Consider the following 27,533-nt stretch of genomic DNA (forward strand, 5'->3'; position numbering starts at 1 on the left):
AAGGTTGGTGGATTTGCAGATAGCGATGAGGACCATCAGAGGATACAGCAGGATATAGATCGGTTGGAGATTTGGGTGGAGAGGTGGCAGAGTTTAAATCGGGACAAATGTGAGGTAATGCATTTTGGAGGTCTAATACAGAAAGAAAATATACAGTAAATGGCAGAGCCCTTCAGAGTATTGATAGACAAAGGGATCTGAGTGTACAGGTACACAGGTCACTGAAAGTGGCAATGCAGGTGGAGAAGGTAGTCAAGAAGGCATACAGCATACTTGCCTTCATCGGCCGGAGCACTGAGTTTAAAAATTGGCAAGCCATGTTGCAGCTTTATCGAACCTTAGTTAGGCTGTACTTGGAATATAGTGTTCAATTCTGGTCGCCACACTACCAGAAGGATGTGGAGGCTTTGGAGAGGTTACAGAAAAGATTTACCAGGATGTTGCCTGGTATGGAGGGCATTAGCTATGAGGAGAGGTTGGAGAAACTTGGTTTGTTCTCACTGGAACGACAGAGGTTGAGGGGAGACCTGATAGAAGTTGACAAGATTATGAGGGGCATGGACAGAGTGGATAGTCAGAAGTTTTTTCCCCCAGGGTGGAAGAGTCAATTACGAGGGGGCACAGGTTTAAGGTGCGAGGGGCAAGGTTTAAAGGAGATGTGCGAGGCAGATTTTTTACACAGAGGGTGGTGGGTGCCTGGAACTCACTGCTGGGGGACGTAGTGGAAGCAGATACGATAGTGACTTTAAGCATCTTGACAAATACATGAATAGGATGGGAATGGAGGGATATAGTCCCTGGAAGGGTAGGGGGTTTTAGTTAAGTCATGCAGCATCATTGGTGCAGGCTTGATGGGCTGAAGGGCCTGTTCCCGTTTCTTTGGGGTTAGCCATTTACCAGTAATTCTGCAATTATGAGGGCAGCCTTTGTTGTGGTGATGTGATTCCGTTGTATATCCCTGACTCTGGAAGAAGGAAAAGCAGCATGGTACGGTCAGGTATTGGCCATGGTTTCTTCACTGGGCAGCACGCATTTTGCCTATTCCTAAAATTTCACCTTGGCTGTGCCCTTTGGCAATATTAGTAATAATTTATTGTCTGGCATCCGCAACTCTCTGACCTATGTTCCCTAACACTCTTCGGGTCATTATTGCCTTTCGTTGACTGTTTCATGGTTTTTTAAAGCTCTGATCTCGCAAAGGGTCCTTTAAGACCTGGTTTACACAAGCACTCTCTATTGAAGACTGTTTACACAATGACACTCTCCCCAGTTGGATAACTTTGCTGCCCGACGACCCTTGTAGCTCCTGAGCACCTCGTCTGCATTCTTCTGACATTAGGTTATTGGAACTATTTGTTTTAAATCCAGACTGAGTTATGCCAATAGCTTCTTTTGGGCAGTTAGGTTATTTAGGCTGCAGACCAATCTATATCGCCACAATTCATCCAGAGGCAGCCTGACTTCACAAATGTTCTGCTAATTTTCGTAATCCAGACAAAAATTGGGTGACAGGTTCCCTACAGGTTTCTTGGCCACGTTGAAGTGGTATCTCTGGAGTATAACAGAGGGATTCGGGTCACAGTGGTTTTCCACAGGTCTACGAGTTCATCAAAAGTTTAAGTCATGCGGCAAGGTCAAACTTTTAAAATCATACTGAATGTCAGGGCCTCGCATGCTGTCAACAATATTAAATTTGTTTTCAATCTCCTTCCATGTTGCTAACATGAAAGGAGAACATAGAACATTACAGTGCAGTACAGGCCCTTCGGCCCTCGATGTTGCGCTGACCAGTGGAACCAATCTAAAGCCCCTCTAATCTACGCTATTCAAATATCATCCATATGTATATCCAAGAACCATTTGAACCCTCTTAATGTTGACGAGTCCACTACTGCTGCAGGCAGGGCATTCCATGCCCTTACTACTCTCGGAGTTAAGAACCTACCTCTAACATCTGTCCTATATCTCTCACCCCTCAATTTAAAGCCATGTCCCCTCGAGCTAGCCAACACCATCCGAGGAAAAAGGCTCTCACTATCCACCCTATCTAATCCTCTGATCATCTTGTATGCCTCTGTTAAGTCACCTCTTAACCTTCTTCTCTCTCATGAAAACAACCTCAAGCCCCTCAGCCTTTCCTCATACGATTTTCCCACCATACCAGGCAACATCCTGGTAAATCTCCTCTGCACCCTTTCCAACACTTCCACATCCTTCCTATAATGCAGCGACCAGAACTGTGCGGCCGCACCAGAGTTTTGTACAGTTGTAGCATGACCTCCTGGCTCCGAAACTCAATCCCTCTACCAATAAAAGCTAACACACCGTACGCCTTCTTAACAACCCTATCAACCTGGGTGCCAACTTTCAGGGATCTATGCACATGGACACCCAGATCCCTCTGTTCATCCACACTACCAAGTATCTTACCATTAGCCCAGTACTCTGTATTCCTGTTACTCCTTCCAAAGTGAATCACCTCACACTTTTCCGCATTAAACTCCATTTGCCACCTCTCAGACCAGCTCTGAAGCTTATCTATGTCCCTCTGTAACCTGCCACTTCCCTCCGCACTGTCTACACTTCCACCGACTTTAGTGTCATCCGCAAATTTACTAATCCATCCTTCCATGCCCTCATCCAGGTCATTAATAAAAATGACAAACAGCAGTGGCCCCAAAACAGATCCTTGCGGTACACCACTAGTAACTGAACTCCAGGATGAATATTTCCCATCAACCACCACCCTTTGTTTTCTTACAGCTCGCCAATTCCTGATCCAAACCACTAAATCACCCTCAATCCCATGCGTCTGTATTTTCTGCAAAAGCTTACCATGGGGAACCTTATCAAACGCTTTGCTGAAATCCATATACACCACATCAACAGCTTTACCCTCATCCACCTCTTTGGTCACCTTCTCAAAGAACTCAATAAGGTTTGTGAGGCACAACCTACCCTTCACAAAACCGTGCTGACTATCCCTAATCAAATTATTCTTTTCTAGGTGATTATAAATCCTATCTCTTATAATCCTTTCCAATACTTTGCCCACAACAGAAGTAAGGCTCACCGGTCTATAATTACCAGGGTTGTCCCTACTCCCCTTCTTGAACAAGGGGACAACATTTGCTATCCTCCAGTCTTCTGGCACTGTTCCTGTAGACAATGACGACACAAAGATCAAAGCCAAAGGCTCTGCAATCTCCTCCCTAGCCTCCCAGAGAATCAGAGGATAAATCCCATCCGGCCCAGAGGACTTATCGATTTTTACCCTTTCCAGAATTGCTAACACCTCCTCCTTATGAACATCAATCCCATCCAGTCCAACAGCCTGCATCTCAGTACTCCCCTCGACAACACTGTCCCTCTCCAGTGTGAATACCGACGAAAAATATTCATTTAGTGCCTCTCCTATCTCTTCAGACTCCACGCACAACTTCCCACTACTGTCCGTGACTGGCCCTAATCTTCCCCTAGTCATTCTTTTACTCCTGACATACCTATAGAAAGCTTTAGGGTTTTCCTTGATCCTACCTGCCAAAGACTTCTCATGTCCCCTCCTGGCTCTTCTTAACTCTTTCTTGGGGTCCTTCCTGGCTAACTTGTAACTCTCAAGCGCCCTAACTGAGCCTTCACGTCGCATCTTAACACAAGTCTCCTTCCTCTTCACAAGAGATTCAACCTCCTTAGTAAACCACGGTTCCCTCACACGTCTGCTTCCTCCCTGCCTGACAAGTAGTAATGCATGCAGTCTGTACACTGTTATCATAGGGCTCAGGTTTCCCCAAGAAGAAACATATTTGCTTTTCATTACTGAAGAAGCTACTTGACAAATGGCAGTCGTCCGCAGAGGGGAAAAAATGTTTTTTTATTCACTCCTCATCGCCAATGCAGGAAGCCTCCAAATACACTTTCCCATCACCAGAAACCGTTGACTGAAAATCAAAAGAGCCGCAATCACGACTTACAGCAAGCAAGTCTGTATCCCAGGACCAGCAGTCCGATTAAAGCCTCCGCTCAAGCAGGAACTTAGAACTTCAAAAAACTGACAGGAGATTTAATGACCATCTCCCATGTCCTTTATGGCTGTCATAACACTCGTCTACACAACTCATTGAACCAGGGCTAGGCCTCTGGTTTGATTATAATGGTGGAGTGATGGATGCGTCATGTTTTGTCGAATAGATTGAGGTGATAAGCAATGATGCACCTGATAAATCTATCACATTTCACAAGGGCAGAGCATCGCACAACACCACACCCACTCAGTTTAAAGAGCTACTTCATCTCCAACACAGGCTGTGCGCTGAGTCTTACCAACACTGTCATGAACAAATGAATCTGCCACAAGTTCAGCCTGGAAAGTTCAGTCAGTAATCGTGCTGCCAAGATATTCTTGATTGGGAAAATTTGCCTCTTTTTCTAGACTATTTCAGAGGGCAGTGAGTAGTCAACCACATTTGTGTGTGTCTGGACCCACATACAGGCCAGCTTGAGTCAGGACAGCAGGTTTCCTCAGCTAAAGTCACAGGTAAGATGCCTGAAGATTGAAGGGTGGCAAATGTTGTGCGTTTGTTTAAGAAGAGTTGCAGGGAAAAGCCTGGGAACTACAGGCCGGTGAGCCTCACATCTGTGGTCGGTAAGTTGTTCGAAGGGATTTTGAGAGAAAGGATCTACAGGCATTTAGAGATGCAATGACTGATAAGGGACAGTCAGCGTGGTTTTGTGAGTGGAAAATCAGGTCTCTCAAATTTGATTGCGTTTTTTGAAGGGGTAACCAAGAAGGTAGATGAGGGGAGTGCAGGTGATGTTGTCGATATGGACTTTAGCAAGGTCTTTGACAAGGTACCACATGGTAAGTTGTTGCACAAGGTTAAATCTCATGGGATCCAGGGTGAGGTAGCCAAATGGAGACACAATTGGCTTGATGACAGAAGACAGAGGGTGGTTGTATAGGGTTGTTTTTCAAACTGGAAACCTGTGACTCGTGATGTGCCTCAGGGATCGGTTCTTGGTCTACTGTTATTTGTCATTCATCTTAATGATTTGAATGAGAATTTAGTAGGCATGGTTAGTAAGTTTGCAGATGACACCAAGATTGGTGGCATAGCGGACAGTGAAGACAGTTATCTAGCATTGCAACAGGATCTTGATCAATTGGGCCAGTGGACTGACAAATGGCAGATGGAGTTTAATTTAAATAAATGCAAGGTGATGCAATTTGGTAGATCGAACCAGGGCAAGACTCACTCAGTTAATGGTAGGGCGTTGGTGAGAATTACAGAACAAAGAGATCGAGGGGCACAAGTTCATAGCTCCTTGAAAAAGTGGACAGAGTGGTGAAGAAGGCATTCGGCATGCTTGGTTTCATGAGTCAGAACATTGAATACAGGAGTTGGGATGTCTTCAAGTTGTACAAGACATTGGTACGGCCACATTTGGAATACTGCGTACAGTTCTAGTCACCCTATTATAGAATGTATATTAAACTAGAAAGAATGCAGAAAAGATTTACTAGGATGCCACCGGGACTTGATGGTTTGAGTTGTAAGGAGAGGCGGGTAGACTGGGACTTTTTTCTCTGGAGCGTAGAAGGCTGAGGGGTGATCTTATAGATGTTTATAAAATAGAGGTCCACAGATCAGCTAGATCGTCAATATCTTTTCCCAAACGTAGAGGAGACTAAACTAGAGGGCATAGGTTTAAGGTGAGAGGGAAGAGAAACAAAAGGGTCCAGAGGGGCAATTTTTTCACAGAGGGTGTTAAGTTTCCGGGACAAGCTACCAGAGGTAGTAGTAGAGGCGGGTACAATTTTGTCTTTTAAAAAGCATTTAGAGAGTTACATGAGATGGGTAAAGAGGGATATGGGACAAAAAGGCACAATTGGGACTAGCTTATGGGTTAAAAAATGGGGCTGCATGGACAAGTTGGGCCGAAGCGCCTGTTTGCATGCTGTAAATCTCTATGACTCTATAAAGGGCCTTAGCGAAACAAATTGGTTTTGACGAAATATACAAACTGCCACAGAGAGATCAAAGCATGTTTCATGGTGTTTTAAAGCTCCGATCTTGCAAGGGCGCCTTTAACACTGCTTTACACAAGCACCTGAGTGGACCCAGAAATATCCCAATAAACTGCGTGGCGAGTGCAGCCAAGCTGCTGTCTCCGTGCGTGGTGAGTGCAGCCAAGCTGCTGTCCCCGTGCGTGGTGAGTGCAGCCAAGCTGCTGTCCCCGTGCGTGGTGAGTACAGTCGAGCTGTGAAGTATCCCTCTCCTCATACCTGGGTCTGGTGTAGACTTGAAGACAGGAATATTATGAGTCAATAACTCCATTATCAGTGCAGCGTGTGATTCCTTGTCTGCTAGAAGATTATCTGGACAGAACCTGCTCTTTTACCATCATTTGTCAATATATCCTGAAAGTTGTGTACTGATTGAAATAATACAAACTAATTCTGTATTCCTCCCACTTACCCCATGTTCTTGTCCAGTGAAAATCCTCTCATATGTTAACGTTAAGCTGACTCCATCCACTCCCCCTTCCATCGCCTGCACTAGTCTGTCCCGGTAGAATTTTGTCAATTGGAACAACTGGTAATCATCACAGTTTGTCAGGAACTGAGGGATTGTGGAGTTTGGATCTGTGAACACAAATGGAGAAAAATAAACACGTCAATGAGTTTCTATCCATGTTGTTACACTTCACTTTACAAGAAGCAACTGAAGCCCCCTGTGAACCGTATTATCAAACACCTTCTGGGAACACAGAAACATTCAGTGAAAGCATATTTGACCTTACCCCTGTAACAAACTTACCCCAAATCCATGAACATCCATTGTTAATAAGAACATAACATAAGAAATAGGAGCAGGAGTAGGCCATCTAGCCCCGCGAGCCTGCCCCGCCATTCAATAAGATCATGGCTGATCTGAAGTGGATCAGTACCACTTACCCGCCTGATCCCCATAACCCCTAATTCCCTTACCGATCAGGAATCCATCTATCCGTGATTTAAACATATTCAACGAGGTAGCCTCCACCACTTCAGTGGGCAGAGAATTCCAGAGATTCACCACCCTCTGAGAGAAGAAGTTCCTCCTCAACTCTGTCCTAAACTGACCCCCCTTTATTTTGAGGCTGTGCCCTCTAGTTCTAGCTTCCTTTCTAAGTGGAAAGAATCTCTCCACCTCTACCCTATCCAGCCCCTTTTGTGCAAAGGGACCTGGGGGTCCTTGTGCATGAGACGCAAAAACCCAGTCTGCAGGTGCAACAGGTGATCAAGAAGGCAAATGGGATGTTGGCCCATATCGCAAGGGGGATAGAATATAAAAGCAGAGATGTCTTGCTACATCTGTACAGGGCATTGGTGAGGCTGCAGCTAGAATACTGTGTGCAGTATTGGTCCCCTTATTTACGGAAGGATATATTGGCCTTGGAGGGAGTGCAGAGAAGGTTCACCAGGTTGATACCAGAGATGAGGGGTAGAACATAGAACATAACAGCGCAGTACAGGCCCTTCGGCCCTCGATGTTGCGCCGACCAGTGGTACCAATCTAAACCCCCTCTAATCTACACTATTCCAATATCATCCATATGTTTATCCAATAACCACTTGAACGCTCTCAACGTTGACGAGTCCACCACTGCTGCAGGCAGGGCATTCCACGCCCTTACTACTCTCTGAGTAAAGAACCTACCTCTAACATCTGTCCTATATCTCTCACCCCTCAATTTAAAGCTATGTCCCCTCGTGCTAGCCAACACCATCCGAGGAAAAAGGTTCTCACTATCCACCCTATCTAATCCTCTGATCATCTTGTATGCCTCTATTAAGTCACCTCTTAACCTTCTTCTCTCTAACAAAAACAACCTCAAGCCCCTCAGCCTCATACGATTTTCCCCCCATACCAGGCAACATCCTGGTAAATCTCCTCTGCACCCTTTCCAACACTTCCATATCTTTCCTATAATACGGCGACCAGAACTGTACGCAATACTCCAAATGCGGCCGCACCAGAGTTTTGTACAGTTGCAGCATGAGCTCCTGGCTCGGAAACTCAATCCCTCTACCAATAAAAGCTAACACACCGTATGCCTTCTTAACAACCCTATCAACCTGGATGCCAACTTTCAGGGATCTATGTGCATGGACACCCAGATCCCTTTGTTCATCCACACTACCAAGTATCTTACCAGGTGTTGATTATGAGGAGAGACTGAGCAGATTGGGTTTGTACTCGTTGGAATTTAGAAGGCTGAGGGGGGGATCTTATAGAGACCTATAATCTGTCACAGGTAAAGCATTCAAATCGATCATTAAGAAGGTTATACCTGGACACTCAGAGAAACTCAAGGAAATCTGGAAGAGTCAGCATGGAAAGGGAAATCTTGCGTAACTAATTTACTGGTGTTCTTTGAAGGATCAGTGACACTGTGGATAAAGAGGAGCCTGTAGACATGCTGCACTTGGATTCCAGAGGCCATTTGAGGAGGTGCCACATTAAAGTTTTGTGGAAAATAAAAGATGACAGTGCAGGGAGTAACATAATAGTATTGATAGAAGATTGGCTGGCTGGTAGAAAACAGAGTATTGATGAATGGGTGCTTTATCCGATTGGCAGGCTGGGACCAGTGGAAAGCTGCAAGCGTCTATGCTGCGGCATCAACTTGTTACAATTTTTATGAATGAAATAGATGAGAGAAGCGAAGGCATCAAGGTTAAATTTACAAATGATACAGACATCGGTAGAAAAGGGTCTTGTGAAGACGATATAAGGAGGTTGAGCATGGGTGAGTAAGTAAAACTGACAGATGGAGTATTATGTGGGAGAATGTGAATCTGTTTGCTTTGGCAGGGAGAATAAAAGAAACAGTATTACTAAACAGGAGAATGGCTGCAGGATTCTGATGCATTTGGATTTGGGTGTTCTCGTGCATGAGTCAGAAAAAAATAATTTGCAGGTACAGCAAGTCATTGAAAGGCTAATGGAATATCGTCCTTTATTTTGAGGGGACTTGGAGAAAAGGATATTATGCTTCAGATTTACAGGGAATTGGGAAGACCACATCTCAAACGGCTAATGAACAGCAGATGGAGTTTAATTCAGATAAATGCGAGGTGATGCATTTTGGTAGATCGAACCAGGGAAGGATTTACTCAGTTAATGGTAGGGCGTTGGTGAGAGTGACACAACAAAGAGGTCTTGGGGAACAGGTTCATAGCTCCTTGGAAGTGGAGTCACAGGTGGACAGATTGGTGAAGGTGGCATTCAGCATGTTTGGTTTCATTGGTCAGAACAATGAATACAAGAGTTGGGACATCTTGTTGAAGTTTTACAAGACATTGGTGAGGCCACACTTGGAATACTGTGTGCAGTTCTGGTCACCCTATTATAGAAATGATATTATTAAACAAGAAAGAGTGCAGAAAAGATTTACTCGGATGCGACTGGGACTTGATGGTTTGAGTTATAAGGCGAAGCTGAATAGACTGGGACTTTTTTCCCTGGACGGTAGGAGGCTTAGGGGATGTCTTAGAGTCTGTAAATTAATGAGGGGCATAGGTAAGGTAGACAGTCAACAACATTTCCCAAATGTAGGGGGGGGGGGGGGGTGAGGGGGGTCTAAAACTAGAGGGCATAGGTTTAGGTTGAGAGGGGAAGAGATACAAAACAGACCAGAGGGGCAATTTTTTCCACAGAGGGTGGTGAGTGTCTGGAACAAGCTGCCAGAGATGGGAGTGGAGTCAGATACAATTTTGTCTTTTAAAAAGCATTCAGAAGTTACATGAGTAAGATGTGTATGGAGGAATATGGGCCAAACGCAGGCAATTGGGACTAGCTTACTGGTTAACAAAAAAGGGTGGCATGGACAAGTTGGGCTGAAGGGCCTCTTTCCATGCTGTAAACCTCTGTGACTTTATGAATATTGTGCCCAGTTAATGACTTCATTATTTAACAAAGGTATTCGTGCTTTAGATGCGATTGAGAGGAAGTTAACTGGATTCATACCCAGAAGAAGCGGGTTATCTTATGAGGAAACGCGAGAAAGACTGGGCTTGTTTCCTTCAGAGTCTAGAAAAGTGAGCAGTGACTTGATTGAAGCCTATAAAATCCACTATTGACACCAAGGACATGGAAAGGATGTTTCCCCTTGTGGGTAAGTCCAGAACTAGGGGACACTATTTTAAAATAAAGTTGTCTTTTTAGGTCAGAGATGATGAGATTTTTTCTTCTTTCAGAGGGCTGTTGACTTCGAAACACAAATAGATCAGTGATGATCCTATTGAATGGCAGAAGCGCTGAAGGGGCCGAATGGCCGACTTCTGCTCCTATTCCATATGTTCGGATCAATTATTTGTTTTCACTTTTCCATTTGTCTTTCTATTGTCCTTGATGGGTTCATGGTACAGACGTTAGGGCCCTTTCTTCTGAAGCCGAGGATGAGAAACCCCACTCCTGCTCCAGCCTTGCAGTTTCACATTGACCAGCCTCTTATTTCCCTCCTGACCTGACCCAGCACAGAACAATCCAGATATCACTCACTCATGCTTTGTTTTTCACTCCAGTGCGTCAGTTTTAACAGCTCCTCTATGAACATCTTTCCATCTGTGTCACTACTTCAAAACATGGATTTTTTTGGTCTTTCCTCCTTCTCAAAGACGATTCCATCAGTTCCAGGATGTTCTTTCCTCTGGTACGAGGGAGCTAATTTACCATTTGTGATGTGCCAGGGCTGTAGAAGAATCTGTCTATTCCCCTGACAACAGAATCTCCAACCACTATCACTCTTATTTCTGTGGCCCACGTCACACTGTTGCTCAGGAACACTCTGCTTGAGTCACCCTTACAATGCCCAATTCCAACTGTCGATTGGACAGTCTGAGTACGTCGGGGCTCCCTCCACCTGTAAATGTGATCTCACTCTAGATCAGGCTTGTTCACCTTCACAACTTGAGGACATATATACATTTTTAATCACTCAAGAGGCCAAATCTTGGAGAGATAACGAGACAAAGGTCCTGATTTTTTTGTCTGAGACAGTGGGGACGAGTGTGAGTACATACGCTCAGTCTCAATTTTCTCTCTCTCTCACCACCCCACACAGATACATGGTCACTCTTTCTCCCACACACCCTCATTCATTCACACATCCCTTTAGTCACTGTTCTCACGAAAATGACAAACATTCTGTCTTAAGCCCCGATTCGATTTTACCCGACGAGACTTCACCCACCCCAGCCCTGCCACGCCTGTTCCCTCCCACCGGGCTGCAGCCTCACTGCACTTTGCCCCACCCAGAGATACCTTTGCTCCTTTTTCACACCAGCCTTCAGCACGCTGTTCACTGCGTCACCAATCATGGATTGTTTCTCCTATTCACACTCGCTAGTCAGCCAATCAGCAGCAACGGGAGAGAGAAACAACCTCTGATTAGAGGAGCAGCTCCAAGCAGAATCTTGAATTCGAACCCAGCTGTTTGACAACAATTTGAAAACTGCCTCCGGGGCCGCGCAGAGGAGCTTCACAAGTCACACCCGGCCCCTGGGCTGAACTTTGGATAAACCCGCTCGAGATGGTGCCTCACTCCCACTTTCTACTCAGTCCCTGTCCTGTTCCCTCTTCCTGTGTGAGCAGCAGACAAGACAGGAATTATATTTGTATTGTTTTGTGATCCTACCTGTGTCCATTCTCATTCTTTTTGAAGATGTTGAACATTCTCTCCTGTTTGAACCTTCAGCCATGATATTGACAGACGTTCCCTGATTCTGAGACTCTGTAATGAGGATAATATCAATGTCAGGGTCAGATGTAAATATTAAAATCAGAAGCAGAGCGTTGAGATCTTCACTGATATGTAAAATATATTTCAGAATATTAGAATTGCACATGTTACCACGATATTAGTGGCAGGAGTTGAGAAGATTACCACGATATTAGTGGGGCGGCACGGTAGCACAGTGGTTAGCACTGCTGCTTCACAGCTCCAGGGACCTGGGTTCGATTCCCGGCCCGGGTCACTGTCTGTGTGGAGTTTGCACATTCTCCTCGTGTCTGCGTGGGTTTCCTCCGGGTGCTCCGGTTTCCTCCCACAGTCCAAAGATGGGTGGGTTAGGTTGATTGGCCATGCTAAAAAATTGCCCTTAGTGTCCTGGGATGCGTAGGTTAGAGGGATTAATGGGTAAAATATCTAGGGATATGGGGGTAGGGCCTGGGTGGGATTGTGGTCGGTGCAGACTCGATGGGCCAAATGGCCTGTTTCTGTGCTGTAGGGTTTCTTCTAAGCTGTTTCACAAAATACCAGTCACCCTCATCAGGTCCCTTGAAAAATCCATCCTTTATCCATGCAATCCTCTGCCCCATTTCCAGTTTCCACTTCCCTCTCCAAAGTTATTGAACATGTTGTTACCTCCCAAATCCAGCACCATTTTTGCAGGAGCTCCATAAAGTTAAGTTTGCACCCTGCCTCTGCTGTTAAAATCACAAATACTATCCTATCCGACTCTGACAAAAGTCAGTGAAGTATCTTCATTCACCCGTCTGCAACCTTTAACGTGCTTGACCATGTCATCCTTCTCAACTCCTGCCTCTTGTCGTGCAGCTGAGTGGAAATGCATCAAAGGCCCCTGGTTCAATTCTTATCTACTAACATGGATTGACGATTGGCTGTCAGACAGAAGGCAGAGAGTTGGGATAAAAGGTTCTTTCTCAGAATGGCAACCGGTGACAAGTGGTGTCCCGCAGGGTTCAGTGTTGGGGCCACAGCTGTTCTCTTTATATATTAACGATCTAGATGACGGGACTGGGAGCATTCTGGCCAAGTTTGCCGATGATACAAAGATAGGTGGAGGGGCAGGTAGTATTGAGGAGGTGGGGAGGCTGCAGAAAGATTTGGACAGTTTAGGAGAGTGGTCCAAGAAGTGGCTGATGAAATTCAACGTGGGCAAGTGCGAGGTCGTACACTTTGGAAAAAAGAATAGAGGCATGGACTATTTTCTAAACGGTGACAAAATTCATAATGCTAAAGTGCAAAGGGACTTGGGAGTCCTAGTCCAGGATTCTCTAAAGGTAAACTTGCAGGTTGAGTCCGTAATTAAGAAAGCAAATGTAATGTTGTCATTTATCTCAAGAGGCTTGGAATACAAAAGCAGGGATGTACTTCTGAGGCTTTATAAAGCACTGGTTAGGCCCCATTTGGAGTACTGTGAGCAATTTTGGGCCCCACACCTCAGGAAGGACATACTGGCACTGGAGCGGGTCCAGCGGAGATTCACACGGATGATCCCAGGAATGGTAGGCCTGACATACGATGAACGTCTGAGGATCGTGGGATTATATTCATTGGAGTTTAGGAGGTTGAGGGGAGATCTGATAGAAACTTACAAGATAATGAACGGCTTAGATAGGATGGACGTAGGGAAGTTGTTTCCATTAACAGGGGAGACTAGGACGCGGGGGCACAGCCTTAGAATAAAAGGGAGTCACTTTAGAACAGAGATGAGGAGAAATTTCTTCAGCCAGAGAGTGGTGGGTCTGTGGAATTCATTGCCACAGAGGGCTGTGGAGGCCGAGACGTTGAGCGTCTTCAAGACAGAAATTGATAAATTCTTGATTTCTCGAGGAATTCAGGGCTATGGGGAGAGAGCGGGTCAATGGAGTTGAAATCAACCATGATTGAATGGTGGAGTGGACTCGATGGGCCGAATGGCCTTACTTCCGCTCCTATGTCTTATGGTCTTATGGTCTATTACTTTACATCCAGAGAATCAGTGACATTGCTTTCTCTTGCCACTCCCACATCATTATCTCCATCATTGGCCCTCTTCTATTCCTCATCAACATGCTGCCCCTCGGTAACCTGGCAGCAGGTTCAACATGCAAGCTGCTGATATCCAGCTCTACATTCTCACTGCTCTGAAACTCTGCTTCCTGAATCCTGACTAACTCACACCACGTCTCAGTTCATTCACCTGTGTTCACCAACTCTCACTGTCTCACAGCCTGACAACACCTCAATTTTAAAATGCTCAAACTAGCTTTTCAATCTCTCCATGGCCCCTCTCTTTCTATTCATGCAGCCTACAGCAGCCCTAGAAGCCAGCAACATCTCTACCTTGCCCAATCTGACAAGTTGTGTATCTTGAGGATAATTTGTCCACAATGCAGGCCAAGTCCTGAACTCCGGAATTCCCCCCCGAAGCCTCTCGGCTGCTTTACTTTTCCCTCTTCTCAGATTCACCTTAAAAAGATTAACAATCTGAAAAAAATTAGTCACCTGCCCAGCAACCCCTTCGAATGATTTATGCATTTGTTTTCCTACTGAATTTTTCTCTCGAGTGTTTTGGGATGTTTTACCACGTTCAAGATGCTATACAAATGCGTGTGGCTCCATATTCTCCACTCGTGTGGATGTGTCAGTGTCTGTGTCCCTATACCTGTATCCCTAATCAAACTCAGCTATTGTCCTCTCCTTTCTCCAATATGGAAATGGAAAAGTGATTCAGACATTTAATTTCTTCAAAATAGATTTGGAAGTTAACCAACAGCAATAATTTACAACCAAGGTTTAAAACCAGCAATGTAAAATGCAGTTACCCGTTTCACTCTTAATCTCATACAACAACTCAGATTTCCAGTGTGTCTGATTTTGTGAAAAAATATCCCAAAGCACAAATTCATTCTCCCTTATGGTTCTCTTCAATTTAACACTAAATTTACAATATCATTCTAGCGAGGCTCTGAAATACACATCTGGTCATCTGAACAGATCCGGATTTATTCCTCATCAACCCCAATGACCCGGTCTCGCCCACATCGAGCCTGCATCAGTTATTGGGTGAAGCCACAGTGACTTTCAAGAGGGCCCCAGAAATTTCTCAGTGCCTCGAAATGGCTGCAATGCAAAAGATATCCAGAAGACCAATGGTGGTGCGCAGGAGGGGGCACTGCATCAAGTAACAAAAGAGGCAGCAAGAAGAAAGGTGAAAGCAATAGAATGTGTCAGGTGTTGAGGGACACACTATTTTTTCAGATAAAGCTCGGCACAACATCGTGGGCCGAAGGGCCTGTTCTGTGCTGTACTGTTCTATGTTCTATGTGGATCATTGCAAATGTTTTGATGCTGTTCGTCACCACTGCAACAAAAAAGGGGCGTTTAACGAAGAGCTGCAAAGATGCTAAGAGCAAGTCGAAGGTGGAGCAAGGGAATTCAAATTTGAAAAAGCATCAGTCAGCTACACATCACCTGGAGAGCTCAGAGCAGATACAGGAGCAAAGGATTCCATATAATTCCATAAGACTTCGGGTAGTAATGGATAAGGACAAGAGTGGCCCTCGGTTCAATTGGACGCGGGACAAATACATCCAAATGAGACAGGATCAGGGGAATGTGGATTGGGAGCGGCTCTTTGAGGGCAAATCCACGTCTGGCATGTGGGAAGCTTTTAAAAGCCAATTGACTGAAATGCAGGACAGGCTTGACCTGGAAAAATGAAGGATGGAAATGCCAGAATTCGGGAACCGTGGATGAGAAGGAAAATTGTAAGCTTAGTCAAAAAGAAAACATAAAATAGGTCTAGGCAACTAAAAAACTGACAAAGCCCCTGAGGAGTAGAGAGAAAATAGGAAGGAACTTAAACGCCAAATTAGGAGGGCTAAAAGGGGCCATAACACATTTTTAGCAAACAGGGAGAAGGAGAATCCCAGGTGTTTTATGCATGTATTCGGAGCAAGAGGATAGCCCAAGAAAGAATAGGCCCACTCATGGGCAATAGAGGGAAGTTATGCGTGGAGTCACAGGAAGGCGGTGAGATCCTTAATGAATACTTTGTATCCGTATTCATCAAGGAGATGGGTGTGAAGGATGTTGAGGCCAAGAATAGGTGTGTGAACACTCTAGAGAATGTCAATATATCGAAGGAGGAAGTGGTAGGTATCCTAAATTACATTAAGGTAGACAAGTCCCCGGGGCCAGATGGGATCAACCCCAGTTTAGTGTGGGAGGAAAGAAACAGGGGAGTAAAAAGATATCTTCCCATCCTCTTTAACCACAGGCGAGGTTCCAGAGGACTGGAGAGTAGCCATTGTTGATCCCTTGTTTCAGAAAGAAAGCAGGCATAATCCAGGAAATAAGGGGTTGGTGAGCCTAACGTCTGTGGTGGAGAAGCTTTTGGTGAGGATTTGTGCACATTTGGAAGAAATTGACTAGCTTGTGTCAGGCAGCATGGTTTTGTAGGGGGAAGTCAAGTCTCACCAACTTGATTGAGGTTTTTGAAGAAGTGACAAAGATAATTGATGAGGGAAGGGATGTGGATGTAGTTTATATGGACTGTAGTAAGGTGTTTGTCAAGATCCCACATGGCAGACTGGTACAACAACTGAAATCACAAGGAATCGGGTGGGCTGGCTGGATGGAAACAGAACTGGCTTGGTGACAGAAGACAGACAGCAGGATGTTATGGCTGCACTCGTCCCAAAACCGTAAAATCCAACCCAAGGTCAACGGACCTTTCCATGGTCCACCCCTCGGCTTTCCGATTCCCATGGTGGGTGGAACGGGAAAATTCGCACCAGAGAGCAGCAGGGAAAGGGTATTTTTTCAGAATGGTGACCTGTAGCTCGTAGTGTTCTGCAGGGATCAGTGCTGGGACCTATTTTGTTTGGAGGAAACGTGGGTGGTCTGATTAGTAAGTTTGCGGGTGACACGAAGATTGGTGGAGAGGGTAATAGTGCTGAGTTTACAACAGGATATAGATAGATTGGAGTCTTGGGCACAGAAAAGGCAAATGAAGTTTAATCTGGATAAATGCGAGGTAGTGCATTTTGGAGGATCAAGTTTATGTGTGAATTGTACTGTAAATGGCAGAACCCTTTGGAACATTAAGACACAGAGGGATCTGGGCGTGCAGGTCCACAGTTCCCTAAAAGTGGCAACATAGGTGGCCATAGTTATTGAGAAGACACATGGTCGGGGCATTGAGTACAAGTGTTGGCAAATCATGTTGCAGCTATATAAAACCTTGGTTAGGCCGCATTTGGAGTATTGCATGCAGTTCTGGTCGCCACACTACCAGAAGAATGTGGAAGCTTTGCAGAGCACAAATAAAGTTCACCAGGATGTTGCCTGGTCTCAAGGGTGTTGGCTGTGGCGAGAGGTTGAATAAACGAGGATTGTTTTCACTGGACAGCCAGAGGCTGAGTGGAGACCTGATAGAGGTTTAGAAACTTATGAGATGCATAGACATGATGCAAATTCAGAAGCGTTTTCCCCAGGGTGCAAGTGCCAATAAAAGGGTTCAAGGTGAGAGGGGGGCAAGTTTGAGACAGATGTGCAGGGGAAGTTTTTCACGCAGAGAATGGTTGGTGCCTGGAACATGCTGCCTGAGGTGGTGGTTGACACAGGCACATTTGCAACATTTAAGGGCATCTGGATGGGTATGTGAATAGGGAAGGAATAGAGGGATACAGACCGAGTAAGGGCAGAAGGGCTTTTCAGTTCAGTTAGCGCATCATGATCGGCACAGGCTTGGAGGGCCAAAGGGCGTGTTCTTGTGTTGTACTTTTCTTTGCTCTAGCAGCATTCTTACATATTTAATGTGAGTGAGGGGCATGTAAAACCTATCTATGCAATAGCAGAGGTCGGTGGAAAACAAACCAAGATGGTGATGGACACGGGAACCTCTGCATCTGTGATCAGTGAAAAGACCAACAAGACAACTTGGGACTCTGACAAGGCGCCAGCCCTTACTCAGACAGGGATCAAACTTCAGATGTACACCGGAGAGCCCATACCATTGCTTCCGGTGTTAGAAATGGACATTGCACACAACAGAAAAGAAGCAAGAAAAGGGAAGGAGCCTCATCTATAGGGCATGGCTGGCTCAGTGAAGTTCTGTAGAACTGGGATGAAATAAAGCACACAAAGGTGATAGAGGATGCCATTCAGAAATATTCTGATGAACTGGGCACATTGCGTGGCTCTATAGTGAAGTTGTTTGTTGATCCACAGGCTATCCTCCTCGCTTTTTCAAGTACAGGACAGTGCCCTACACCATGAAAGGTAAAGTGAGGGAAGAGTTTGATTCCAAGCCTTTGCAGCCACTCGATGAGTCCATTCAGTTGGGGAGCATCAAATATCCCTGTTATTAAAAATGATGATACTGTGCGTACACGTGATTACCTGGAGGCCTGGAGTTTGTTTTCAAACCGTTCTGGGAACAATGGATAATCTGTGACAAGGTTTTCCTCCTGTCGCAGTTCATTTTTATCTTAGAAGAATAATCTTAGAAACCCTACAGCGCAGAAAGAGGCCATTCGGCCCATCGAGTCTGCACCGACCACAATCCCACCCAGGCCCTACCCCCATATACCTACATATTTACCCACTAATCCCTCTAACCTACGCATCCCAGGACACAAAGGGCAATTTTTTAAGCTTGGCCAATCAACCTAACCCGCACATCTTTGGACTGTGGGAGGAAACCGGAGCACCCGGAGGAAACCCACGCAGACACGAGGAGAATGTGCAAACTCCACACAGACAGTGACCCAAGCCGGGAATCGAACCCGGGTCCCTGGAGCTGTGAAGCAGCAGTGCTAACCACTGTGCTACCGTGCCGCCCTCTAATTACAGGGAAAACTGAGGAGGAACACCTCAGCACCCTGAACCAAGTGTAGAGTCTTCAGAGGCAGGATTGCATCTGAAGCGCAGCATGGGAATTTTCCAGGCACAAACTGTGGAATATCTAGGTCACAAAATCATAGTGCAGCGTTCATCACTTGGAGGAAAAAAGCTCCAGATCCCAATCATGTGTCCGAGCTCAGGTCATTTTTGGGTTTGGTAACTATTACGGGAAGTTTTTGCCAGACCTTACAGCAGTGTTGGGACCACTGTATATACTGCTTCACAAAGAAACCAAATGAAAGTGGGGGGTCAGCATAAAAGAAAGCTTTCAAGGATGTGAAGGCACTGCTGCAATTAGCTAATCTGCTCGGTCACTTTGAACAAGACAGGAACTCATTCTATCATGCAATGCCTCATCCTACGGTGTTGGGGCAGAACTCCCTCATCTGATGGAGGACAGTCAGAGCAAGCCATTGGTTTTGCATCTCATATGCTGACAGAAGCTGAGAAGGGATAGTCTCAGTCAGACAAGGAAGGTGTAGCCATCGATTTCGCTGTGAAACATTTTCATCAGTATCTTTATGGTCTTTCATTCACCATATGCACAGACCATAAGCCATTGATGAGTCTTTGCAGTGAATCCAAGCGCATTCCCCCAAGGCCTCAGTTAGAATACAGCACTGGGCTCTCACACTGTCACCAAACCAGTATAACATCGTGATCAAGGATGGCAGGGAAGGACAATGCAAACGCAGACACAGACACATGTAGTCTTCCTTTACCAATGTGCCGACCACAGGAAGAAAATGCTGCTGTGGCAAGGACTGCCAGTGGACTCTGCTTTTGGAGTGGATGACAGACATTCCTGTTTGGATTCTCAACCTACTCCTACACTCATCAATCCACATCAACTTTATATGCTGCTTCCTTTGATCCGACACAATCCTTGCTTTGTTTCCATTAGCCATGATTGGAACACATTCCTTTCTGGGTTTCAGATTGTATTGCTATTGTAAACTATGTATTAATTCTATAAATGTTAGCCATTGTCTGACAAACTTTAAACGTAGTTTTCCCCCAGTCCACCACAGCCAATTTGATCCTCACACCTTCAGTTTTTGTTTTAATTTAATGCCCTAGTTTCTAATGCAACTGAATCACTTTCAAACTTAAATGTAAAATTCTATCATGAATTATACTGTGAATGGCAGAACCCTTGGGAACATTAACATATCTCGGGACCTGGGCGTGCAGGTCCACAGTTCTCACAAAGTGGCGACACACGGTGGCCACGGTGATTAAGAAAGCAAATAACATGCTTGTCTTCATCAGCCAGGGCACCGAGTACAAGAGCTGGGAAATCATGTTGCAGCTATATAAAACCTTGGTTAGGCCGCATTTGGAGTAGTGTGTGCAGTTCTGGTCACCACACTCCCAGCAGGACCTGGAGTTTTGAGAGAGTGCAAAGAAGGTTCACCAGCACGAGGGTGTTGATTATGAGGAGATTGAATGAACTAGGATTGTTTATACTGGAAAAATGGAGGCTGAGCAGAGACCAGATAGAGGTCTACAAAATTATGAGGGACATAGAAAATTGGGAATGAGAAAATTGTCGTTCTCGTTCACCTGGCACTATGTGGATGTGTCAATTACAAGAGGGCACAGGTTCAAGGTGAGGGGGGGGGCAAGTTTAAGTGAGATGTGCAGGCAAACTGTTTCACGCAGAGAGTGGTGGGTGCCTGGAATGCACTGCCTGAGGGAGGTGGTGGAAGCAGGCAGATCGAGTAAGGGCTGAAGGTTTTTTTTTGTTTCGTTAGGGCATCAAGATCGGCACAGGCTTGGGGAGCCGAAGGGCCCTGTCCCGTTCTGTACTTTTCTTTGTTCATTGTTATGATAACACTTTCCGAAAGACTCCTTTACATTAACACATGTAGTCTGTTTTTCGATTCCCGAGTTGGTTCTTCAATATACTATTCTAGAAAATGGCTCAGGATACTTTCAAACAATTCATCCCCTACAACATTACTAATTAGGTTTCACCGAGTCTCGATGCAGATTGATTACTGCATTACCCTTCTTAAACACACCTCGAACTTCCTGACGTACCGGAGATTCACATTCCATCTGCTGCTGGGTGACCTACAAACACTTCACACCAATGGTTTTTGCCCCTGGCTGTTTCTTAGGGTCACCCAACTGATTTTACACTTCGATCTTCAAGAACTAAAGGTCATCTCTGACTACACGACTAAAGCCCTCTTTAATTAACATAATTGCCCCACCACCCGCTTCCATGTTTAGCCTTGCTGCTTTGTCACTTGCCATCTCAGTTTCGAACTTCCTTGCCTGTCTGCAAGAGTGTCTCTCTCTCTCCACCTCTCTGCTTTTCCTTTTCTCCTTCACTCCTGTCTGTGTCTGTTTGCCCTGGTCTCCCTCTCCTTCTGCCTTGCATATCTGATTGCTTTTGTCTATCTCCAAATCCCGCCTCTCACATGGTGATCCCCTCGCCTGGCTCCCACCCACCCGATTTCTCTCCACTAACTGGTGTCCGTACTTCTGCCTCTGGTACTGAGATCAGTCAGATTGTTACCCTGGCAACACAGGAAATCCATCAGCAAATATAACTGAAAACGGAAATAACAAAACCACCATCACACACCCTCAGTTCAGTTAAGAGGAAGATTAACCCAGAACAGTCAGTTTGTTTTAAATTAACACTGAAGCTGCAATTCCAATATTGCACAACTGATATAACAAGAACAAACACTGCGGTTTTATTAAATTAAAGTTTGAGACAAAAACTGATCCGCTTGACAGTAAATAACACTTTATATCTGAGATAACTGGACTCAGTGCTCAGACTCTCCATACCTCTCACTCAGCATTTCTGACCTCACCTTGTAACCTTTCTGCACTGTCTACAGGACCAGAATAAATGCAACTTTCTCTCACCTTCCTCTCCAGAAAATAGACGGAAGTTCTTTCAATCTCAAGGTCTCTCTCCGGTTGGCACTCTCACAATCCTGTGCTGGTTCACCTTTTAGTCCTGCAGTCCACACTCCTTGCTTACTTCCAGCTGTGGATTTTCTCAATCAATCCAGCATTCACCGGAGATCTGATTAAAGCAGGAGAGAAAAAAAATGACAAATAGTGCCAGGTGAACGAGAACGACAATTTTCTCATTCCCAGGTCAGCCCATAAACCAGACCTGAAAGAAAGATTCAATAAGACGGTTGGAAATGTTTCAATTAGAATGACAATTTCCTCAATCCTGGGACAGTCCATCTAGTGAAGCGAACAGGGAATTTCAATAGGAGTGTTGAAAATGTTTGAATTGCTGTGTTTTCATTGGACACATTAATGAAGGTTACACAGTGTCTGGTCAGACTATCCTAATTTTCAACATGGGGTTTCATAGAATTCCGACAGTGCAGAAGGAGGCCATTTGGCCCATCGAGTCTGCACTGACCAGAATCCCACCCAGACCCTATTCCTTTAACCCCACATATTTACTCTGTTCATCCGCTGACACTTGGGTCAATTTAGCATGGCCAATCAACCTAACCCCCACATCTTTGGACTGTGGGAGGAAACCCGAGCACCTGGAGAAAACCCATGCAGACATGGGGAGAATGTGCAAACTCCACACAAGAGGCCAGACTTGAACCCGGGTCCCTGGCGCTGAGAGACACCAGTGCTAACCACTGTGCCGCCTATATGTTTTTTTTGAGTGAAAAACAGAAAATCGCCATTTTCTCCCCAAGCTAAGGATGAATGTTCAGGAAAAGTGTGTGTTTGAAAAGTGTAACAATAACCACAGATGTTCTCAGTGTTATGAAGCGGTTAATTCTCTCTATTCAGCCCAAAATCACCCAGATACACTCTGTTATAATGCCCTCTCGGTATTCAGGTTAGATCACCCAGATCAAGGGGCGGCAAGGTGGCACAGTGGTTAGCACTGCTGGTTCACAGTGCCAGGGATCCGGGTTCACTTCCCAGCCTTGGCTCACTGTCCGTGTGGAGTTTCAACATTCTCCCCATGTCTGCAGGGATTTCCTCTGGGTGCTCCGGTATCCTCGCACAGTCCAAAGATGTGTGGGTTAGGTTGATTGGCTATGCTAAATTGACCCGAGTGTTAGGGAGATTAACAAGGTAAATATGTGGGGTTATGGGTAATAGGGCCTGGATGGAATTTTGTCGGTGCAGAATTCATGGGCCGAATGGCCTCCTTTTGCAATGCAGGGATTTTATGATTCAACGATATTTTCAGTGTTGATGGTCTGTTTTCAGACCAGAATCACCCAGATATTCTGTGTTATAATGCTGTGTGTATTCAGACTAGAATCACCCAGATATTCTGTGTTATAATGCTGTGTGTATTCAGACTAGAATCACCCAGATATTCTGTGTTATAATGCTGTGTGTATTCAGCCTGGAATCACCCAGATATTCTGTGTTATAATGCTGTGTGTATTCAGACTAGAATCACCCAGATATTCTGTGTTATAATGCTGTGTGTATTCAGACTAGAATCACCCAGATATTCTGTGTTATAATGCTGTGTCTATTCAGCCTAGAATCACCCAGATCTACTCAGTGTTGAGGCTGTTTCTATTCAAACACTGTTATTCGTTAACCGTTTTCTCTCGCGTGCAGTCGGCAGGCTGGCGCATGCGTGTTGCCGGCTGTGACGGTCTATGTGCATGCGTCACCAAGACCAGCGTTTCAATTCTTTCCATCTTCTCATAGGTGCATCTAGATGTCAATCATTATCCAATAGAAAGCTCAGTTCTAGTAATGCTCATTGATTGACAGAATTAAATCCAGGAAATACTGGAGAGAAAAACAGAGAGCAAAAAGAGAGAGCATGGTTTCTCATCACTGTGAACACGTTGATGGGACATCAGTTCCTCAGAACGTTTAAAGCACTTCTCACAATCTAGGCATTTGAAAGGTCTCCCCCCCAGTGTGAACTCACAGGTGTGCAGCGAGATTAGAAGATGTCTTGAAACCAGTCCCACAATGAGAGCATCTGAACAGTGTGAACAAGTTGATGGGACATCAGTTCACTGGAACTTTTATAGCACATCCCCCAGTCCCACAGGGCGGCACAGTGGTTAGCACTGCTGCCTCACAGCGCCAGGGTCACAGGTTCAATTCCTGGCTTGGGTCACTGTCCCCGTGTCTGTGTGGGTTTCCTCCGGGTGCTCCGGTTTCCTCCCACAGTCCAAAGATGTGTGGGTTAGGTTGATTGGCCATGCTAAATTGACGCTAGTGTCAGGTGGTTAATAGGGTAAATAAGTAGGGTTATGGGGATTGTCGTCGGTGCAGACGCGATGGGCCAAATGGCCTCCTTCTGCACTGTAGGGATTCTATGGTTCAGGGAGAGAGAGGGAGAAAGAATGAAAAACAGAAAGAAAACGCTTCAGAGAGAGAGATCTTCCCTTCCTTCCAAACACCTTGTGACTGACTCCCTCCCTATTTCTTCAATCTTCCCCATTCAGTTTTCCTATTCTCCACTGCTCTGACCCATGTGTGGAACAACATTACTTTTCATTGATCAGACTCTGTTCCAACATCAGCAGGAGTTAATTGAGGAACCTCACCACATCAAGGAACCACAGCAGGTATTTACAAACTTACAGGAACAGGAGTAAGTGAACACTACCGAGTGTTTGCACTTTCGTTCAATGAGATTATTGTTCATTTGTTAGTGAACAGAATCTATCAGGGTGGCAATTCACTGAACAGCCACTACTCAATTTGTCAAAATAATTACAAATTTCAGAAACCATAAATTTGTACAAAGTTTGTTCTAACCACTGCAACCTGCAATTGGTTCCCCTCCACCTCTCAATCCATCTCTGCCTCCCCCCCCCTCAATCCATCTCTGCCTCCCCTGTCTCCCTCCACCTCTCAATCCATCTCTGCCTCCCCCCCCCTCCCCATCCATCTCTGCCTCCCCCCCTCCCCGCCACAACCCTGTCCCTTCTCCCTCAATCCCTCCCCCCTCCCAGGGGTGCAGCAGCTGCTGACAAGGAAAGCCCTCTGCATTTCTGCAAGGTGACTGACTGTGGACTGTTGGCATCCGAGGGAAAAGTCCAGAGATTGAGATGCCAGTGAAATTCTGCATCTTGCAATTCGTATCTTAACAAATAAACCAAATCAACAAATTGAGGGATGAATTAAAATGCAGCATCCTAAAAATGAACAGAATCTCGAAGGAAACTTAAACAATAAAGCAAACTATAATGAAAGGGGTTAAAAACACACTCCAGCCCTCAGTGCCCACCAGGTAAGGAAAGCCTCTATGTTGCCAGCAGAGATCACATGCTCCCTTTCACCTGGCAGTGAACATAGCTGCAGTAGATGGGAAAAGAGTTGGGACAGACGACCCACTCAACTCCCCGTTGCCTGGACCTATTAATGGCCAGCTTGGCCAAGTCCAGGAGCAGGCTCATGAGGAGCTTCTCGCCCATTCCCGTCCCCCTCCATGACGGGTGCCCAAAGATCGACGCTTGGGGCTGAAGTCCCACCAAAAAAGAACGTTACACATTTCTCAAGAAACTAAAAATGAAGTGCAGCCTTTGACAACTTACATATATGTGGTCTATGGACTCCACAAGGCTGCAAATTCACAGACGTATTTTTAAGTCTGTGAACCAATTCAACCTGTGACTGTATGGTGTTGCTGCAGGCAAACCCCTCCACCCTAGGTCCTGATGATAAGGGGGAGGACTCACTCATGAATGGCCATCCACTGGGGACAATACCTGGCAGGGTGTGTCCGGACTGCGGGCAAAGTCAGAGAGGTGAAAGTTGCTCAGTAGAAGCCCAGACAGGGCAAAAGGGCGGAGAGGGGATTTTCATGAGGCACAAACATTGTGGGTACCAGTTCTTCTCTCTCTTTAGAGATAGAGTTTGGGGCCACGGTGACAAAACACGTGTTGCACTGTGAATGTGCACATATCCTCGTATTCAATCAAGCTCTCAGTTTTCTTGCATTTGTTGCTTGTGCGGCTGTAAAAGCAATTTAGTTTCATGTTCTACAAATGCTCATACAGGGCCCAGAATGAAATAACTGAGAGAAATCCATTACTGTGTTTACTCATACAATTTAGATGGTGTTTCCACAGACACGGCTTGGATTGTAATAACAGATCTTTCTATGAAACATTGAATCATCCAATTGCTGCAGTGCAGGAGGAGGCCATTGGGTCCATCCAGTCTGTACCGCCCACAATCCCACCCAGACCCTATCCCCGTGTTGACCCTGCTAATCCCCCTGACACTGAGCAGCAACTGAGCCTGGCCAGTGCCCCTGTGCTGCTGATGTTTGGAGAGTGTGAGGAAAGGGCCGCAGACACGGGGAGAATGTGCAGACTCCACACAGACAGTGAGCCAAGGCCGGGAATTGAAGCCGGCTCCCTGGCGCTGTGAGACCGTAGCACCAACCACTGAGCCACCGCGCCGCCCACAATGTAACTGACCGTCCCCGCTCTGTTAATATGATACAAAGACAGGCTGTATTTACACAGGAAACCGACATTTTAATCCTCAAGCTGAATGTTGTTGGAGTTCAAACTTTTTCTGGGCCGTTAATTCCTCAAACCCGGAAATACCCGGATACGCAGTGAAAAAACCGCAATGCGCCTGCGCGCAGTAGGAAGCGGGCCGCACCCTCCCGGAGTGAAGTTCGCGCAGGCGCATTCGGGGCTGCGGCGGCTGCTTTCCAGCTCGCAGATTGGTCAGCTCCCGGTCACGTGCTGTGAGCGGGCAGTGACTTCAGACCCCCCTCTCCAACCTCGCGCAGAAACCGTTAACGGCCGCGCCACGTGACCGCGAGCCGCTTTCACTGAGTGGGCGGGACCTCACTGCACCCTCATTCCCCATTGGTGCATTCTGCTGTCCGTCAAATAAACACAGCCAATAGGAAGCCGCTCCAGCAGAATGATTGGCAGCCAGTGTGGGCGCACTCGGGCAGCTTGTGATGAAGCAGCGATTCGCTGCCACTGGGGACAACCCCAGTCAGCGAGAGTCGGCGCCGCTGAAGTTGAGACTTTTTCTCTTATTTAATTCCTTACCGTTATTCAAAAATTCGGCATGAACGCCGCTGGGAAAGCCCCGCACACGCAGTGAGAAACGGCACGGCGCCTGAACTCCGCACTCGAGACAGCGGCGGCTGTTTGTCCGCTCGCCGATTGGCCAGATCCAGGTCACGTGCTGTGCGTCGGCAGTGACGTCAGAACGCCCCCTCCAGCCGCGCGCGGAAACCGTTTAACGGCCGCTTCCAGCCACGTCACTGAGTGGGCGGCACCTCATTGCGTCATCATTCAGATTCACATACAGCATGGAAACAGGCCCTTCAGCCCAACTTGTCCAGGCTGCCCCTGTTTTTAAACCCCTAAACTCGTCCCAATTGCCCACATTTGGCCCATATCCCTCTATACCCATCTAACTAAATGCTTTTTAAAAGACAAAATTGTCCCCACCTCTACTACTCCCTCTGGCAGCTCGTTCCAGACACTCACCACCCTCTGTGTGAAATAATTGCCCCTCTCACCTTCAACCTCTGCCCTCTAAGGTTCAGACTCCCCGACCTTTGGGAAAAGACATGAACTATCCAGCTGATCTGTGCACTCATTATTTTATAGACCTCTATAAGATCACCCCTCAGCCTCCTACGCTCCAAAGAAAAAAGTCCCAGTCTATCCAACTCCTCCTTATAACTCAATCCATCAAGTCCCGGTAGCATCCAAGTAAATCTTTTCTGTACCTTTCTAGTTTAATAATATCCTTTCTATAATAGGGTGACTGGAACTATACACAGTATTCCAAGTGGGGTCTTACCAATGTCTTGTATAACTTCAACAAGACGTCCCAACTCCTGTATTCAATGTTCTGACCAA

At 45.9% G+C, this 27,533-nt stretch overlaps 2 protein-coding genes across 8 annotated transcripts in view; one reads left to right on the top strand and one right to left on the bottom strand.

The window, feature by feature from the left end:
- Nucleotides 1–26,916, bottom strand: part of LOC144482101 (NACHT, LRR and PYD domains-containing protein 3-like) — a 76,224-nt gene extending 49,308 nt beyond the window's left edge. For 5 of the 7 annotated variants that reach the window (XR_013495856.1, XM_078201333.1, XM_078201336.1 and 2 more), the window contains exons 1-4: nucleotides 26,709–26,916; nucleotides 21,577–21,739; nucleotides 11,683–11,778; nucleotides 6,477–6,643 (exon numbers count right to left, since the gene is read on the bottom strand). Coding sequence is in view for 6 of the 7 variants with exons in the window: in XM_078201333.1 (XP_078057459.1) it covers nucleotides 6,477–6,643; nucleotides 11,683–11,746 (231 nt within the window). In the remaining variant the exon portion in view is untranslated. Of the gene's footprint in view, nucleotides 1–6,476; nucleotides 6,644–11,682; nucleotides 11,779–21,576; nucleotides 21,740–23,261; nucleotides 23,318–26,158; nucleotides 26,230–26,708 lie in introns of those variants that run through there. The other 2 variants (XM_078201335.1, XM_078201334.1) reach the window with 2 other exon arrangements.
- Nucleotides 1–27,533, top strand: part of LOC144482103 (NACHT, LRR and PYD domains-containing protein 3-like) — a 252,719-nt gene that overhangs the window by 136,213 nt on the left and 88,973 nt on the right. The gene's annotated exons all lie outside the window — the stretch shown is intronic.

The sequence above is a fragment of the Mustelus asterias genome (genome assembly GCF_964213995.1).
Source record: "Mustelus asterias chromosome 26 unlocalized genomic scaffold, sMusAst1.hap1.1 SUPER_26_unloc_15, whole genome shotgun sequence".
NCBI lineage: Eukaryota > Metazoa > Chordata > Chondrichthyes > Carcharhiniformes > Triakidae > Mustelus > Mustelus asterias.